We start from the raw sequence: 18,219 nt of genomic DNA, 5'->3' as shown, positions 1-18,219 counted from the left end.
TGTTGTGTTGACTTATTGCTGTATTGTTGTGTTAGATTGTCATTTTTCATTTGACAATCCAGGGGAAAGAGGTCAGTGCCCCTAACTAAACAGTCAGGTGTTGCACTTTCTGGAACTTCTTGCAGCGCACCAGGCTGCCGTGGCGCACCGCGTGAACACCGCTGCACTGGAGGACTAACGGGAATACGCGGACAGTGTGACTGTTACCATTGAAACGTTTTTCCTTCTAGTCTTTTCCCTACACATAGTTTTACGTAGTTGCAGCCACAGTGTGGATATAATTTTGCACTCTGCCTTCTCACCCAAAATTATTATGTAGGTGGTAAATATTTTCATTTGCTATATAATTGTTATAACTATAAAATTATTGCTGCATAATACATCCCCAAGTGGACTAGGTATAATTTACTGAACACTTTCTCTCTGATTGTAACTTATGGTTGTTTCTGATTTTTAAACAATATATGGCTTTAGTCCTTTAAAGAGTTGATTGGAGATTAGGTGTGACAGATGAAAATTAAGATAAGAGCCATCTCATGTGTTGGCCAGTGCTGCTTTGGCCTCTTGTCCCAACATCTGTATTAATTGTGATTCTTGTTTCCTCAAAGAGAAATCTGCATTCAGACGATGAATTATGTGATCACCCTGCCAATAGTTCCATTCAAAAACAAAGGCCTTATAAACAGCTCCTCAGGGTTTTAGTTAAACCATTCTCAAACCAACCGGATGACACCCCTCAGCCTCGCCCCCGATCTGCTGGCTCTGTGACATTGACTGTCACACCTGTGGAGGCTTTCTCACCCGCACCTCGGGGGCCAGGGCTGATAGCCCTACCAGGTCACGGACCTGCTCATGCAGTGCTGAGGCAGCTGGTCAACCTGCAGCACAGTGTCCAGAGGCACAGGGACCAGCGTGTAAATCCAAGTACATGGCTGAGCCGGGGCAGCTGCTGAGCCTCTTCGAAACTCAGTTTCTTCACTAATAAAAGGGGACCGTCCAATTCCCTTCTTCTCCTGGGTTAAGTAAACTCACGGTACTTAAGAGACAGGCATTTTCATCTTCCTTCTCAACCTATCCTTTTAAAGTAGAACTAGATAGAACAAAGTCGTGGAAAAAGCCCATAGACCCAGACAAATAGACCTTCAGGGGGGTTGGAGCTGGGATTCCAACACCAGCCACTGGTCTCACCCGGGACACTGCACTGCCCAGTTCCACCCACCTGAAAACAGCCTCTATAAAAATGCAACTTTGGTACAGACCCCTCTCCAGGGAACAGCACTCCAGGGTGCAGGTGCCCCTGGGCGCCTGCCACAGCTCCTGAGGATTATGCCGACACCTAGCTCTCCCAGCAGATAACCCCAGAAAACCGAACCCCGGGCCGGTACAGTGGCCTGAGAGTTATTTTTCACAGCGAAACTCTTAAATATGTTGGAAAAGGTGAAAATGATAAAGGCGGTTTTAAAAAAATCATGGTGGCAACAAAATGAACACATTCATTCTGATGAACTTAGAGGCTTCCCAAGTTGAAATCCAACCAGGCACAGCGGCGAAGTTTAGAGTTCTGAGCCATTCAGGTCTGCGTGGTAATTTTTCCTGTATTTCACAGGTTACCTCTGCCTCTCCCCATTGCAGAGCTGGACCGAACACCCTAGACCCTGCAAGGCAGCGCGCGTCCTGCAAGCCCTGAAGCTTCGCCAGTTCCCAGGTTGTTTCAGCCTCTGACGCTCTCTGAACATGCATTTTACTTGAAATTTTCACGGATAAAAATATGTTTCAAGAGTTAAAGACAGAAAGGGAGAGGAAGAAGGGAAGCCTTCAGGCTGAAGGAGGTTCTCCTCTTCCGCGGGCAGTCCTGGGGTCAGCCAGGGGCACAGAAGACTCCAGGGTCTCAAAGCGGCCTGCCTCGCGCCCTGAGCGCCCGCGGGCAGCAGCGTGGGACGCGTTTTCGCGTAGCCTTTGGGAAAGGAATCAGAAGCCAGTGCTCGGCGGTCGCCTCCTCCCGGGACCCCTTTTCAGAATGCAGGAACCTTCCTGCCTGCTGGACCACAGAGGAGCCCACCCGGGCAGAGGGGTTAATTAGCATAACATTAACCCTTTAAGGTTAACTTCAGGGGCTTCGGGAGGATTGCGGCGGGCGCGATTCCACATCCTCCTCCCCCGGCCAGGATTCTTCGATCAGTCTTTAAGAAAGCGTCGCCCTAGTCCCGGCCCCTGTCCAATCAGGACGGCTGTCCAGGACGCCGGGTCCATCTGGTCCCAGGGAATTGGTCATCGGGCTGCTTTCCGGGCTTCCCCGAACCTCTCCCTTTCGGGTTGTCTTATCCAGGTTAGGTGAGGTAGGAGGCTCCGGCCTGGGCGAGGGGTGGGAAGTCGCCGCGAGCGCGGATACCGGGGGGACGAACCGGAGCCTGCGACAACCCCACTACCGCTCTCACAAACCCCTTCCTCAGCTAGTCCCCACCCTTGTCCCCGCTTCTCGGACCTGTTCAGCCTCGCGTGCTGAGACCCCACAGCCCGCACGCCGCCAGCCCTGCGCGCCGCTGTCTCCCCCCAGCGGCCGAGCGCGTGTCGCCGCGGGAGACGGGCAGCGGGAGGGCGGCGGGGCTGCACGGCTCTGGCGAGCCCGCGGCTCCGCCCCGCGCCTCCCCTCCCCGCCGGCAGAGCCGCCCCCTCCGCAGCAAGCTTGGCTCAGACGGAGCAGCCGCCTCTGCAATGTCAGCAGCCGCAGCGGCGGCAGCGACGCGAGCGGCAGCGGCCGGGGCCCCGCGGTAGCGGCCAACGCCGCACGGCCCGGCGGGCGCGCACCGCGCCAGGCAGCGGCCACCTTGCTGCCCTAGGGGCTCCGTGGGCGACTCTGCGCGCACCCGCGCAGCGTTCGGACGTCAGGCCAGCCCGGCTGCGGCCACGCACAAAGGACCGCAGACATCGGGCTCCGGGGACTGCGCCCAGGAAACAGCCCGGGGACAGCCAGCCACGCAGCCAACCCTCCTCGCCTCCGCTCCCCGGGCGGCCGGAGCCCGAGCCAAAGCGGGGCCCGTCATATGACAGCAGCGATACCGCGGCTGCGGAGCGCACTTGCTGCCCGCTCCTCTGCGCCACGACCGCTGGCACCCGGGGTGACCCGCGCCACGTCCCGCTGAGTAGTCGGCCGGTCCCCGCCGCCCCGTGCCTCGGCTGTCGAGCTCCCGGGGCAGGAGCCGAGGGAACCCCCAAGCCGGCGCCGAGCCTAAAATGGCCACGCTGCTCCGCAAAATCGGGCTCATCCGCCTGCACAACCGGGACACCGAAGACCCCAAGCACCACCACAACCATCGCGGCGGCGGCGGCCAACAGAGCGCGTCGCTGCGCGGCAAGAGCGGCACCAAGAGCAGCGGCCACAAGCAGCAGCAGCACCCCCCCGGGGGCGCGGGCGACTCCAGCCCCGGCCCGGGCAAAGGCAAGGGCAAGCGCGCGCCGGAGCTGGCCCCGCGCGACAAGCCGCCGCAGCCCGCAGCGGGGGCGGCCGGCGCGGCAGGCACCGGGGGCCCCCGGGATCAGGCGGCGGGCGCCAGGGCGGGGCCCGGCCCTGCTGGGGCGGCGGCGGCGGCGGCGGGCGGCAGCCTGGTGCCCGCCGCGCGCCAGCAGCACTGCACGCAGGTGCGTAGCCGGCGGCTCATGAAGGAGCTGCAGGACATCGCGCGCCTCAGCGACCGCTTCATCTCCGTGGAGCTGGTGGACGAGAGCCTCTTCGACTGGAACGTGAAGCTGCACCAGGTGGACAAGGACTCGGTGCTGTGGCAGGACATGAAGGAGACCAACACCGAGTTCATCCTGCTCAACCTCACCTTCCCCGACAACTTTCCCTTCTCGCCGCCCTTCATGCGGGTGCTCAGCCCGCGCCTGGAGAACGGCTACGTGCTGGACGGCGGTGCCATCTGCATGGAGCTGCTCACGCCCCGCGGCTGGTCCAGCGCCTACACGGTGGAGGCCGTGATGCGCCAGTTTGCTGCCAGCCTGGTTAAGGGCCAGGTAAGTGGGAAGGGGCAGTGGCGAGCGCCAGCGATCCTACCCGCTGGGCTGGCCGGGCTGGCCATCTTGTTCTGAGTTCGGGCTGCTCCTGTGCTCGGGGCTCCAACCCGCAGACTCCGGAGACGTCCCGGAGCCTCCGCTTCTTTTCCCAAAGCGTTTTCTTCATTCCCTACTTTTCCACCTCGTCTCTCCCTGTCCCCCAGCCTGTCTCCTCTGGTTTATTCACTCGACCCTTGTCTCTCCATAATTCTCACGCTTTCCCCGGTCCTACCCTCTTCTCCATTTTCTCCATTTTCTCCTCTGCCTCTCTTCCCACTTACCCCCTCCCCTGGCGTCCCTCAGCCCTACCCTTCTCCCGTCTGCCCTTTATCCTCTTCTCCATTCCCCCATCCACTCCTCTCTTTCCTGCCCTCCACCTCCCTCATCTCTCCCTCCCTCTGTCTTTCCTCCTCCTCCATCCCCGGTCTCCTCCATTCTCCTCTTCCTTCCCTCACCCATTCCCTCCCTCACCCCTGCCACCTGCTTCTTTTATCTCCTTTCCCCATAACGTCTGTAAAGGTGGAACTTTAAGTGTAACTCCAACCTAGTTTAGCACCAAATGTCCAACCTAGTTACTGCCATGCATACACAAACACACATAGCTTTCCTCCCCAACTTCCCAGGTGGGTGCTTGGCCGGTGGGGTGCTCTGCAGAGGCTGCCCGAGCTGGTGAATCTGCTCCCCAACCCTGCATGCTTTTCCTGAGCAGCAGCTAGGGTAAAGGTAAAAATTTCACTCTTGAGAAATTTCACTGGCAAGGCAGAGGCGTGGCGTGAATGCCTCCTTAGTGACAAGGCCGGACTCGGTCAGGGAAATGCCCGGCACCTGCGCCTTCCAGGACCCTCACCTCTGGGGTAGATAGACAGACAGACATTCAAGGCCTTGGTCTCTTTCAGACCTGTTTCTTCCTTTGGTCTCCTGGTGCCCAGTGGTTCAATACTTTATCAGAGCTAAAGATTTTTTTCTAAATAGTGAAATAAGGGGCAAGTTTGACACTTGAGTCTCCTCGCCTACTGCACCAGATGGCAGCTCTACTGAAAAGAAACCACATAGGACTTGAGAGCAGAGAATGAATGAAATCTCCTGAAATATGTTCCCACCTGGCTGCAGACAGGTGCATGAAGGTTTTCTCTTCCCACGTTATGTGCTCTCGATTGTGTCCAAGTTGGCGGATATTTTCCCAAGTCAATATTAAACATTACTTAATGAAATCATATTTTTATATGGGCATCTTTCAGATTTACAAAGAATAATTGTTTTGTTTAAAAGACTGAACGGCCTCGATTTGGTCTTTCTACAGCCAGCATATCAGAAGCCATCAGTCCCCTGTCACCTGCCATTGTCCTTTTCACTGCAAGATCTTTCACGCTCATCAAATAAGGCTTGTTCTGCCAGTTCACTAGAGCTGGAGCCCCTGGGATACCAAGCAAATAGCATTCTACCTCCAGTGGGGGGCACTTAATTCTTGACTGAGGTCTGGTGTTACCAAGTAACTATACTGCTAGAGTATCTTTTCTGGGGTTTAGGTTCCACTTAGTTCTTGAGTTAGGAAGAGGATGGATGTGACCAGTCTGGAAAAACACCTCTAACTGAGTGAGGTTTAACTCTTTAACGTGAGAGGAATCTGCATCTCTGTAGTTCAATGCTGGCTTTAATGTAAGGTGCCTGTGAGCTGATACAAGACACAGGGATGAAAGGGGAGTCTCAGTGTATTTTTCAAACAGTGTATACAAAGGATATGGATGGATATTTCACAGAAATGAGCTTGTTATTTGGTTCTGCAGTCATTGCTAATCAGAAGTCTCTGGAGATGTCTCTTACCTTTTTTCATTCTTCATGGTGAAGATGACTTGTGGGATCAGGGGAGAAAAAATGTCATTTATTTTATATAGGATCACAGGATCACAGCATTTTAGACTTGGACACGATCCTAGAGGTCACCCAGACTGCAGCCTCCATTTCTAAATATTCAGGAAAATAAAGATCTCAAATGAGAACGAAGAAAGTTCTTTTTTAAAGGCTATGTCTTAGTACATTGAGTGCTTTCCATGTTTACATTAATGTTATGAATAATTAATTGTTCTGATAGTGCCCATGTACTTCTGTTAAAATAGGCACACCCTTGTATCTGTATGCCTTTTTGTTGTAATTAAATTGAGAGTCTTGCATACAGCTTGCAACTTAGAGACCTCAGTGATGAAAGTAATTATCAGTAAAATTTCACTTATTCATTCCCAAACCTTACCTAATTGAACTCAGGGTCCTCCACCTAGCATGTTGTTATATCACCTGTCCTAAATTCTGGTGCATAAAGTATCTGAAATGAAGGTGAGAACTCATCAAGTTATTTAAATGCCAATTCAATTTCTTTGCGTTTAACATCCAAAAGAGAGGAATGCAGGGTGTGCTTGAACTATTGGAAATGCAATGTAAGAGTAGGAAATGAAGCCAACCACGCAGGATTCTGTGCCCAAGGGCGGTTCAGGAATCTGAGCAGCACTGCGCCTTTCGCACCGTGACGAACACCCTACCCACAGACGCTCACTGCAGCACTGAAGTTACCAAGTGATTTCCACAGTGAAAGGGACGAGGCTTCGGGGAGGCACCCAGAACACCTGACTGTGTGTTCCAAGAGACACAGGACTGCCATCCAACGAGGAATGACTCTGAAAGAATGAACCATTCGTTCTAGTACATTCCTCCATCTGTTGTCATTTCTTTTTAGGATTCGTTTTTCTTAAGTGACAAAGTCAGAAAAGGCTCCCTTTTTTTCTTTCTTTCATAATTGCTCAGCTTAACTTTCTGAACTGAGGACACACCAAGTTAATTTTGTTTCTATACCTTTAGAGAAATTGAAAACTAATATTAAGGGGTCCGTTAGCAATACTGTGAACAGACCAGCTTAATCGTTTTATGGACAAAATGAAAGTTGGTGTTTCTCATGTAGGATCAGTTCAGTCCTTTCTCCAGGCCTTTCCCTGACTCTTCGGCCCATGTCATCAAAATCTCAGGTGCTGCTTCGCGGACCGTGGCTGCTTCCAACAAATCAGTGAGAATGTCTTGTTCACTATATTCTATGTGGAGACAGTGACATGCTGGTTTATTTGCCTACAATCCAGGACAAAGCTTCCTTTGACTAACAGAAATATTTTAGAGGACTCTTTTGCTTCTCGACAATTGGAAGAAAATCCCTGTACTTTTTAAATGAGCTGGTGACTGAGTTCAAAGTTTAAATCGTTACTTACGCCCTTTGTCATTTACTGAACCCAAAGGAGACAGCACACAGCTCCCGTGCGGGACTTCTGAGGTTGGAATGTTAGAAGTTGGTCTTGAAAGTTACATCCCGTGCACTGTCAGCGTAGTGCGTACACCTAGCAGGCAGCCTTGGGTAGCAACCACTGTGGACAGAGTTTGTGACCCTGACACGGGAGGGTCCTGCCCGAAGTGCTCAGAGCTTACAGGCTTGTTGTCCAGGGTAGAGTCTGGGATAACTGGAGGACTGGGAAGAGACCCTCTTCTTGCAGTTGTATGAGCAGAAGGGTCCCCAAAATCTGCTTGAGGAACCACTAACTCAGGGTTCTGTTTCCATACCTGCTCATCTCCCAAGTGTCCCCCTAGGCATGGCCAGGGGCAAGGGACCAGATGGCACTCCTCTATCCCCTCAGAGCCAGCCGCAGGACTGGGCCCACCGTGACGATCATAGCGGCAGCGGCCAACATCTGCGTGCTCTCTCTAGGGCATGTTCTGGGCCAGCTAAGAACTAGGCTATCACTTGGTTCTACTGTTTTAATGGTCACTGTACAGGTGAGGAAACTGCCACTCCACACAGTCAAGTGACATTGATACAACCTCATGTTCTAAGACCGGCAATGAGAGGCAAGGCTGTGCAAATCAACCCACCCGAGCAAAAGCTGTCAGGAATGGCAGCCGAGCCCACCCACCCAAGCACCTTGCACTTACCAGGCAGTCCTCTGTCCTGTGACCTGCACCATAAGCCTTTGTGTCCCCAGAACACAGATGTTCAGCCAGCTGTCAGCAGAAGACTGAGAACAACACTGAAACAGCCTCAGATCTTAGCGTTTGAACTAAAAATTGGTCAGCCGGGCCGGGATGGTTGCATTTGCCTGACAGACAGCACAAGTTCCTGGGGATTTTGCATAAAGAAAACTTGGCAGGTGTGGCCACTTGTCAGAATGTGATGAGGAGATAAAGGGCTCTACAGATCAACCTTGGTTGTAGCGTGCTTCTCTGAGGTTCACTTTAGGCCTTAAAGGGGGGCTGTACCAAGGGTGTCGCTGGGAATCATGTGTGTGAGCACATCCGCACACACACACAAAGTCATCTTCAAAGCTTCTTCCAAAGTATGAGCCCTAGAAACAGCACGTTACTTATGACTGCAACATTTCTAGGTCTTATCAAAAAAGTGGTGAATGCAAACAGCACTTTGGGTTCTTAAGATGTACAGGCTTCTAAACTTTGTAACTGACACATGCTTTAAAAGCCCTGTATTAGTTTGCTAGAGCTGCTAAAACAAAATAGCACAGACTGATGGCCTTAACCAGCAGAAATTTAATGTCTCAATTCTGGAGGGCAAAAGTCTGAGATCAAGGTGCCAGCAGGGTTGGTCCCTTCCCGAGGAGCGACAGAGAAGCTGCTCCCGGCCTCTCCTTGGCGTGCGGATGGCTGTCTTCTCCCTGTTTCGCTTCACATCTTCTACCTTCTATTTGTGTCCTGATCTCTTCTCATAAGGACTTGGGTCATATTGGATTAGAGCCTACCCTAATGACCCCAGTTTCACTTGATTGCCTCCAGATCCTGAGGTGCTAGGAGTAGGACCCCAATGTGAATTTGGTTAGGACACAGTGCAGCCCAGAAGGAGTCCAAACAGGAACTCCTTAAACAATTTAACCTCTGGTTTCTCTAGGGCCTGTGCTGGTTTGCAAAGTAATGTAAGTGAAGGCAGTCATGTGAACACAGAGAAACTGAGGAAGGTCAGGAGGGCCAGCCCGGAGTACACCTGGGAACAGAGCTGTGGCAGTCCCTTCAGGGGGAGGCTGGAGAACCCGGAGCGGAATCAGTGATAACCTGGGGTGGGTAACGCACGTGCTCACCCAAGCAGAGTGGACTTGCAGGGGAGGGGTTCTGTGAGTCAGTGCGGTTTTGTTTTGTGCCATGTGTAGGTGATGGAGAGATTTACCCACCAGGATGACTCTGCGGCTTGAGGTATCCAGGTGCTTGACTATTCAGAGGAAAAAAATAGCTCATTCTGCTATCAAGTAGGGCAGGCAGGAGGATGCAGACAGGACTCTACATCCTAAAAATAGTCCCACACCAACTTGGCAGCCCCGCAGCTCTGCTCCCTGGCACTGCGCTCCTCCCGGGGCTGGTGGGACAGTTAATAATAACAGCAACTTTCTTGGCCCCGAGTTGTCGACTTCTGAGAATCTAAACTTGCAAGAAGAGGATGCAAATGCATTTCTGTTTGATTTCCTGGTTTATACTAGGGATACGAGAGGTTTATTTTTCTTTTCAAGGAGCAGCATAGTTTGGGGGCTTATGTGTGTTTTTGTTAATGGAGGATACCAAGGTGGACAATGAGTCGAAGTTCACAGTAAAGTCTGAGAGCCACAACCCAATGTGCCCTTTCTCACCCCCGGGAACAGGTGTGTGTGAATTCAGTGAGGCAGCCTCGGGTACCATTGGGGATGGCTAATTTATTTTCTTCTTTAAAAAAAAAAAGCAGCTAGTGACAGTGATCTCTTTGAGCCACATTTCAAATGGGAATCCTAGAATTTTGCTAGGTTCATGAGGTAGTTGGGAGGGAGAAGGAGGACAGGTGACAGGTATGACTGCTTTCCTCTCTGTCAGTGGTCCTCACCTGCTCGTAACTTTGATGCCCTGGGGAGTGTTTAAATTATTCCAGTGCCAGGGCCCCACCCTCGGAGATTCAGACTTCCTGGAGAGGCTTGTTGGAAAAGCTCCTATGTGATTCTACTGGGCAGCCAGGGTGGGAAAAGCCACCTGGACCAGTAATTCTTCATCGTCCCCAGGTCCACCCATCTGTGCCAGCAGCCACAGCAGGGAGCCTCAGAAGATGGTGGGTGTACTCAGCCCCCCAACCTCCCCCCTTTTACCTTGATTGGAGCCAGTGTCCTATGTCGACCCTGACGGAGCCCCCTGGAAGCCCTGCTGTCATGAAACCAAGTCCTTCCTCCCCAGGTAGCAGGGGTAGACCAAGACGGGGTGTGAACCCTGCAAAAGGACATGTGCCTGAGACAGGTGTCTCACTCTTCATGAGACGCAGCTGGGAGGACTCGAGTATGGACCAGGCAGAACTATGGATGGTCGGCTAATCCGCACGGCGCGGGTGTGGAGCTCTAGGCACACGGGGCGAACAGAGACACGTAAAGTGCTTGACACACGGGAATGCTTCTCCGGTGGCAATAATGCAAGCCCACTTGTATGTCTTCGACATGGCAGGCAGCTTCACAGTTATACTTGCTCGATATTTAGGTAAGTGCACATTTTTAAAATATATGTGGGCTGTGTGTGCACTGGGGGCTTGGGAGAGGTGGGGTCTGGGGTCAGCAGCATCTTCAAACTTCTGTGTGACTTTCCCAGAGGGAACACTCTCCTTACGGGTGAGTGAGACTTGACTCTGATGTTGGGGGCTGGCCTAGTTTTGAACACTGTTTTGTTGCTAATAAATGGAAAGATAAGGCATTTCTCAAAACACACAAAGCAGTTGTTGTAACAGCAGAAATATTTCTAGTAATGGCTACGCTCTCCTACCTGGGAGTCAGCAAACTAGATAAGGTTTTGTTCCTTTCCCCCCTCATTGTCACACATTTCATTCGTTCATATATTCATTCACATTCAGCACCCATTTGCCGAGGGCCTAGGGTGACTTGCCTGCCACAGCCAGATCACCCTTGGCATTCCCAGGGTGACTCCCATTTACTCTGCCATTTCATCCTCTTGGCCATCTCTCAAGTCGGCTATTGAGCTGAGCAAGAGGACTGAGACCCTAGAATGAGAAGGTGGGGGGATGAAGCAGATCTGGGACCAATGATGCGGCAAAGAACCGAAAGAGGAGGGCAGGGTGTGGGGACCAAGCGAGGCTGTCCCCGCCCAGCAGGGAGCAGGTTTCAGTGGGACTCTCCCATTTGTGATCATCCAGCCCAGCTTTCCTGTCTGGCCTTTGCTCCTGCCCCAGTCGATGCTGTGACCTCCACTTGGACTTCTGCACTGCTCCCATTCCGTCTCTCCGACTCCTTCCATCCTCCCCACTGCCACCATCCTGGTTCCTCTAAAATGCAGACCTGGCATTCTCACACCCTCACTGTGACCTTTACAGCGCAGAGCCCAAGCCCCCAATGCTGCCCGCCCACGGTGGCGCTCCTCCACCGCAGTGGCCTCCATGGGGGTCCCTCTCCCACCAATCCCTTCCAGCCATTAGAACACTCACACTAGCTGGTTCTCTCCTCCCCTGCTTAGCTCACAGGTGTGTCCCCACCTGGAAAGCCCTTTCCCCCCATACACCGGGGGAGCCCCTGACTATCCTTCAAAACCCTATCGAGATACTGCAACCCCTCTGCAAACAGCCCCTCAAACATTCCTGCAATAAAGCAATAGGTCCCTCCTTTGAACCACCGCTGCATGTTCTGGAAGACATTTATTTCTATGCTTATCCTGCTATATTACATTTACATATTTAAATGATATTTCCCCTTCCCCTCAAACAATGCCTGGCACATCATTTGTGCCAAAAAAGGTGTGTATTTTGAAATCGGGGGTCTGAGCGTACACCCCATCCTTTAGCTTTGACCCCTCCTGCAGTGTGACATCATATGATGAATGTTATCAGGTCTTGTACCAAAAGCTGTATGGGTCATTTGGTGAAATCCTTGCAGCAGCCTGTGAGATGAGTGCTGTTGCAATTCCCATCTTACAGAGGAGGAAACTGAGGCATGCCCAAAGCACATGGCTGGTAAAGGACAGAGCTGAGTTTCCACAAAGCAGTCCAGTGCCAGAGCCACCTAGTTCTGATGGGCCATGGCATTGGCAAGTGGCAGCCAGCCCACCAAGTAGCACATGCAGCTCGGTTGTACCCCGCAGCCACTGTGCAACTTAAGGGGGCCTTGGCAATGATACTGTTCTTGGGTTTGCTGCAACACCCAGAATTGACCCACAAGAGAAGAGATCATATATCCATCCAATCCAACATGGTACTGAGTTATCAGCAAAGCTGGACACCTAGAATGCTTCGAATTCACCATAAGCTGTTGTTTCTATTATGCAAAAAGGAGTAATATTTTACTTCTTTCAAACTGTTGGAGGAAGATAATTATTTGCTGCTTTGTTTCTTCAATACACAAAAAGAAAAGGCGTTTTAAAGATTCTGAAAATAATTCAAGAAAGAAATGCCTTTTTCACATAACGGTTACATTGGTGGAAACCACTCAGATTGGAGATGTTCCTTCTTTAAAAAATAATTTCTGTAAACTAGTTACTAATTCTCTGTCACAATATTTGGCAAGCATTCTCAATATTTTTTAATCAAGAGTTCTTTGATGAGAGTGATTATACTTGAAGTGTATTCCTCTTACTTGGAAATTGAAGGAAGAATTTCCAGACAAATATTGTTAGGGGGGTGCTTGGCACCTTGTGATTGTGAAATTCCTATATTTCCAAAACTCAGAACATGGAGTTATGGGATTGATTGTCATTGGTTATCATAGAAAGCAGTTATTACTAGTGCATAAAGTCGAATGTGATTATCAGAACTGTTAGTGTTGCCTTACTGCTGCACGTGAGGACGATTAGGGCGATTTTGTGTGTCAAGCTAGGCACCCACTTTGCTTCCCAGGGCACAGCAGTCAGGAATGGAAAGTAACTGTACAAAATAAATTTAAATTACTGCAAGGGTACATCTGTGCTGATGTCTTTTGCATTTTATGACATATCCTCTTTCACTCCGCTTCCCAACCAGAGAAAAGTACAAACATCATGGAGAAAACTTCAACTGAACTTGTTACAAGCTTAAATTAACTGTAGCTAGCTGACTTATTGTGAGCCTTTAAAATGTCACTTTTAAAAACTCAACAAAATACTAAATCGATCATAACTTCTTCAGTCTCACTTTGTGGGAAGGGGACTGTTTCTCAGAGAAGCTTCTTGTGTTGCCCGTGGGGGGGGGGGGGAACTCTCCCCTGGGGCCAGAGCCGCCCTGCAGCACGGACTGGGGAAGGCAGAGCCCAGCCAGGCTCCAGGGAGGGCCCCCGGGGGAGACCCCTCCGTCCAGTGTGAAGATGGCCTGAAGCTGGTGCAGAGGAGCTGCCCAGGGTGACTGCTGCCATCTTGCCCCTCACAGACCTCCTTGTTTTCCCTTGGATTCATTTTTAATGTATATTTTGGAAAAGTCTTGGAGAGCTCATAAAAGATAGTTTCTCTAACTGTAGAATTAGCCAGTAAAATTACATACAGCTTAAAGAAAATAATTTCAATTCATAAATAAAACTAATCTAACAAGAAGTGACTTTGAACACTGCTGGATTGAATTAAGGTGATTTATTTTTCATAACTCTACTTAAAAGAGGATCCTGGCATCTGCCTTTTCATAGATAAGAGAGAAGGAGGCCTCTTGTTGATTATTCTTCAGGATCAGGAGGCGCCAGAACCCCTCCCTGCCACCTCTGGCCCCCACCAGCCCACATGGAGGACTGCACAGCCCCCAGGCCTCCGGAGCGCCTGTGGACTTCTCCTCAGAGTACTGCTTTTAAATGCATAAGATAAAATTTATAAAATTTCCAAATGTAGTTATAGTAGTTTGCCCTTATTCACAGTTGCAATCAACCTCCATCTGAAAATATTAAATGGAAAACTCCAGAAATGCACAGTTCATAAGTTTTCTATTGCGTGCCGTTCTGAGCAGCGTGATGAAATCTTGCTCCATCCCCCTCCCTCACACCTGGAACGTGAGTCATCCCTGTCTGTCTTTAGTCTCCCTGCTGTAGGCGGTCAGTCACCTAATAGCCATCTTGGGCATCACATCAGCTGTCCTGGTGTCGTAAGTGCTTGTGTTCAAGTCACCCTGACTTAAAATGTCCCCAAAGTGCAAGGGTAGTGATGCTGGTGATTCAGCCGTGCCAGAGAACTGCCATAAATTGCCTCCTTTTAAGTGAAAAGGTGAATAGAGTACAACAAGATATGGTGAGCAAGACCACACTCGCATAACACTTATTTCAGTGTATTGTTATAATTGTTCTATTTTACTATTAGTTATCATTGTTAATCACTCACTGTGCCTAATTTGTAAATTAAATTTCATCACAGCTATACATGTATAGGAAAATTATAACCTGTAGAGGGTTTAGTACTATTCACAGTTTCAGGCGTCCACTGGCGGTGCTGGAACATATTCCCCATGGGTAAGAGAGGACCACTGTGTGCTAAAATACAATTATAATTTGTTTTAAAAACATGATGAACTAAATTATGAGATTAAAAAGTATATCTTTGTTGAATTTCAAGATCGAGAGGCAGGTCCAACAACTCTCCTAATTAGACATAGTAACAAGTACTGGTGACATTTCAAGATACCTACAACTATAATGTGATTTTTTTTTGGGGGTTTTTTTTTTGTGTGGTGGGGGGGGGGGGGGGGGGGGGGGGCGAGTTTTGTGTGTCTTTTTTTAATCTGAAAGTTCTCTATTGGTAACCAAGTCAAGGCATTGCTGATACTGCTATAGTTTGTCACTTTCCATCATAATTAAACGAGGTGCTAAATTGCAGTTAGGAGTTAACGAAAGCAAAGACATTTTCCCCACCTGAGTTTATACATCCTTGGGAGTCTGTGGACCCCAGGTTAAGAACTCCAGCTAGTTGTGAAGGCAGAGCCAGAATCACTGGCAATAAGATTGAAGAGCCCAATCGATGACTCAAGTTTCAGCATTGTTCTTCTTGGGAGGGGTTAGGATAAAGCCGTGGGCCTGCAGGCAGAGGCAGGGCTTCAACACCAAGTCTCCCCTGGGCTCGCTTCCCTGCTGCATGGGTAGAAACCTCCCCAAGCCTTAGGCACCTCCCTCAAAGATGAACAGAAACCCCTTCACAGGTGAATCACGGTGCTAAAAAAATGATGCGCAAAGAGTCAGGCATAAAGGAGGTGATCAACAAATATTCCTTCCTTAAGTGGAATTGTTACTGAAATAAATACACAGGAAAAGGATGACCAAAGACCCGGAATCTGGCTGCCATTCAACGCCAATGACACAAAGGGTTCCACTTTCGTAACTCTCAGTACTTCAGGGCAATACTGACATCCGGTTGGCTCCAATTTTTTCAGACTTGACCATAATGTTACAAATATTCACAAAAATGACAGGAGAGCTTGTGCCCTCTCCTTATGGACTGTGGTCACTGCCTCTGTCAGCTTTCCATCATCAAGTCATTTTGCATCAGGAGGAGTTGATTTCTGATGATGACACTGATCGTATTAGCATCTGGCCACAGCTTTTTCTCCTTTGCAACTTCCCTCTCTCAAGAGTTTTGTTAGCGGTATTTTTAAACTAAAGGAAATCCAGAGATTTCCTTTGGTGCTCCTATGTTAGAAAACTACATGGGAAAATACTGTTATTTAAAGCATTTGCCTCTATCATCTCGAAATGCATACAGTGTCTTCGATAAATATTGTTGAGATTCTTTCTTCATTACAGAATGCCATGTCCACTTGAAAAGCTCTGTGGGTACCAGTTTGTTTCAGGGTGGAAAGCTGGTTCAGAAGTTGAATTTAAAATTTAGTAAACTGCTGTGGGCTCCAACAATTACTGCCTCAGCACAACTGAAAGAGAATCCTGCTACAGCGAATCCTTCCATTTAATGAAATTCAAGAGAAATCTCCTTGAAATGTTCCAGAAACTACTGAATTTTCTCAGAAATCTCTGGGATATTGTATTATATATGACATTAAAACAAATGGAGAGTAATTAATAATGGAATACCAGTGCCTGCCTCCCTTGTCTTTATAACTCATTCGGGCCCTGGGCATTCGGCCCCACATCTACGGTAAGGTCTCCTACGTTGGTAGGAGAGTGACTAGATGTCTCTAGCAGTTTTTTCAACTCTTAGGACTCGGAGGGGTAGAACACCATTCTCACAAGCAGAAGGAATGGTATACAGCTCATTGATCCTCCAGAATTTTTATGCTGTTTTTGTTGTGCTCACAATGACTTTTTCATAGTTTAGCAATATTGAAATCTGAAATCCAACATCTGAAATCATTAGAGGCACAGAGCGTCCTGTCCCCAGTGTTTCTTAGCCTGCAGAACAGATCATTCTAAGAAGGGATGTTATCGTCTGTGTGGAAGGGAGGCTGTAACACTTTGTAAAGCAGTGTATGGGCCTGGCTGTTGTTGCCATAACTACCCTTGAGGTTTGTAATGTTTTTAGCATCATAGTGGGCAAATGGGAACAGGTCTACCCAGCATTGCTCAGATTGTTTTATGTCTCTTTCTCTCTCCTGCAAGCTAATTATTAACTGTCATCAAATCTTTTGTCTGAGGTCATTTCAGTTGCCCTATCCTAAGAGAAATATTAAGGGCCCTCAAGCCGCACCTTGGCATTAACCAGGCTCCATTCGGAGTCTCTGAGGCTGCCAGTCTCCCCATTGGATAAGTCAGTGGGCTTAGTTGGAAAGAAGGAACCCAGCAGGCTCTGTTAGTCAGCACTTGAGTCTATTGCCCTTGAGGGGCCAGTAGACTGCATAAGAGCAGGTGGCTGTTGTTTAACACTTTGAGATCTGTTGAAAAGAAGATAGATGGTGCTACCCAGTCACCATGGCCAGAAGACCCTCAGAGAGTTCACAACTTGGCAATGGTCAGCACCCAACCAGGAGACACCCGAGGCCCAGGACTCAAAACCTGAATGTGGGAGGAGGTGTGCGAAGAACACAGCCAGCAGGCAGACCTAAGATGTTTGGGTCTGCTTGGAGAAAGGAGTGAGTATTCTGCTAACAGGTGCCAGCTGGGGGCCTGAGAATGCTCAGCTCGCTTTATCTAGGAGTCTTGTGGACAGTCCCATAAATCCAATGGAAACTTGCATCCTGTACCATTAAATTAAGTTTCCCCCAAAATATTGAGGGTAATGTTAAGAATTCTACCAAACCTAAAAGGGGCCTGCCCACCTGATGTGCAGCAGTTGTGAACTCTGGACACTGAATTTTGCCATGGAGAAATTAAAGCAGTTTATTGGCAGGAAACCAATCCAGGAGAACAGGAAGTTATCAATTAAAACCTGAACTACCCGATGGTTTTAGCCAAGGGTGTTTAAAGGGAAAGATTGAGGGTTAGGGGCAACACTAATCACTCTGACTGGTTAGCTCTTGTCTAAGTGGTTTTCCTTTGTCTGATTAATTTAGTTCCTGATGTCATCTTGTCTGGAGCCCTCCTCACTGTGGTCAGTGATCTAACTGGGCTGAGGAACCAAGATTCTGCAACACTTTGCATGACTGTAGATCAGTGATGTTATCTTTAAAGCAAAAGGCAGACGCTTAACATCTTGTGACCATTGTTATTGTTTCAACTGTCTTTGCTCTGTGCTTAACTAGCTGCATTTTTCTATTATCTCAAGCAAAGTATACTTTTAAACATTTCTTTTTTAGAACTTGGTTTATAGGCAGGCCTCCAGGACATGACCAACTTATTTTCTTAATCTTTGACTATCATCGACTTGACAACAAAAGCAATGGAAACATTTAGTTGAAGCCTATACCTACATCTGTAGAGTCTGTGATCCAACACATGCTTACTGGCAACTGTTGGTTGCCAAGATCTCAGTCACGAGGAAATGCTCTCTGACATTTCTGCTTCCTAAACCTACAGTGGAAGATGGCTCTTTGGCCACTTGTTTGGTCTTTAAGAAGAATAATGCAGTGATATTAACTAGCCTTGTAAGGCAAGTATAGTTTGAGTGAGGGATAGAAGGGTTAGTTTTTCATTAGCAATCTTACCTTTCGAAAGTTTGAATGTCTAACTCAACCATCATTTGCTACTTGATATTTTCCTTTTCATGTTATTTTTCTCTATATAATTTCAGTGACTATTGGTACCTTGTACACAATCTTTCTTTTCTTCATCTCCTACCAGTCTCATCCATTTCACTACCTTCTGCTAACCT

General features: G+C 48.9%; 1 protein-coding gene across 1 annotated transcript in view; it reads left to right on the top strand.

Annotated features, from left to right (window-relative positions):
- Positions 1–2,706: 2,706 nt before the first annotated feature.
- UBE2QL1 (ubiquitin conjugating enzyme E2 Q family like 1) overlaps positions 2,707–18,219 on the top strand; it is a 38,068-nt gene continuing 22,555 nt past the window's right edge. Inside the window, exon 1 of the mRNA XM_037154371.2 lies at positions 2,707–4,008. Coding sequence (XP_037010266.1) covers positions 3,232–4,008 — 777 coding nt within the window. The 5' untranslated portion in view covers positions 2,707–3,231. The remainder of the gene's footprint in view (positions 4,009–18,219) is intronic.

Source organism: Artibeus jamaicensis, unplaced genomic scaffold (genome assembly GCF_021234435.1).
Source record: "Artibeus jamaicensis isolate MK-2021 breed Jamaican fruit bat unplaced genomic scaffold, CSHL_Jam_final scaffold_369, whole genome shotgun sequence".
Classification (NCBI taxonomy): Eukaryota; Metazoa; Chordata; class Mammalia; order Chiroptera; family Phyllostomidae; genus Artibeus; species Artibeus jamaicensis.
Note: the sequence above shows the minus strand (reverse complement) of the source record. Positions and strands in the feature narration are given on the sequence as shown.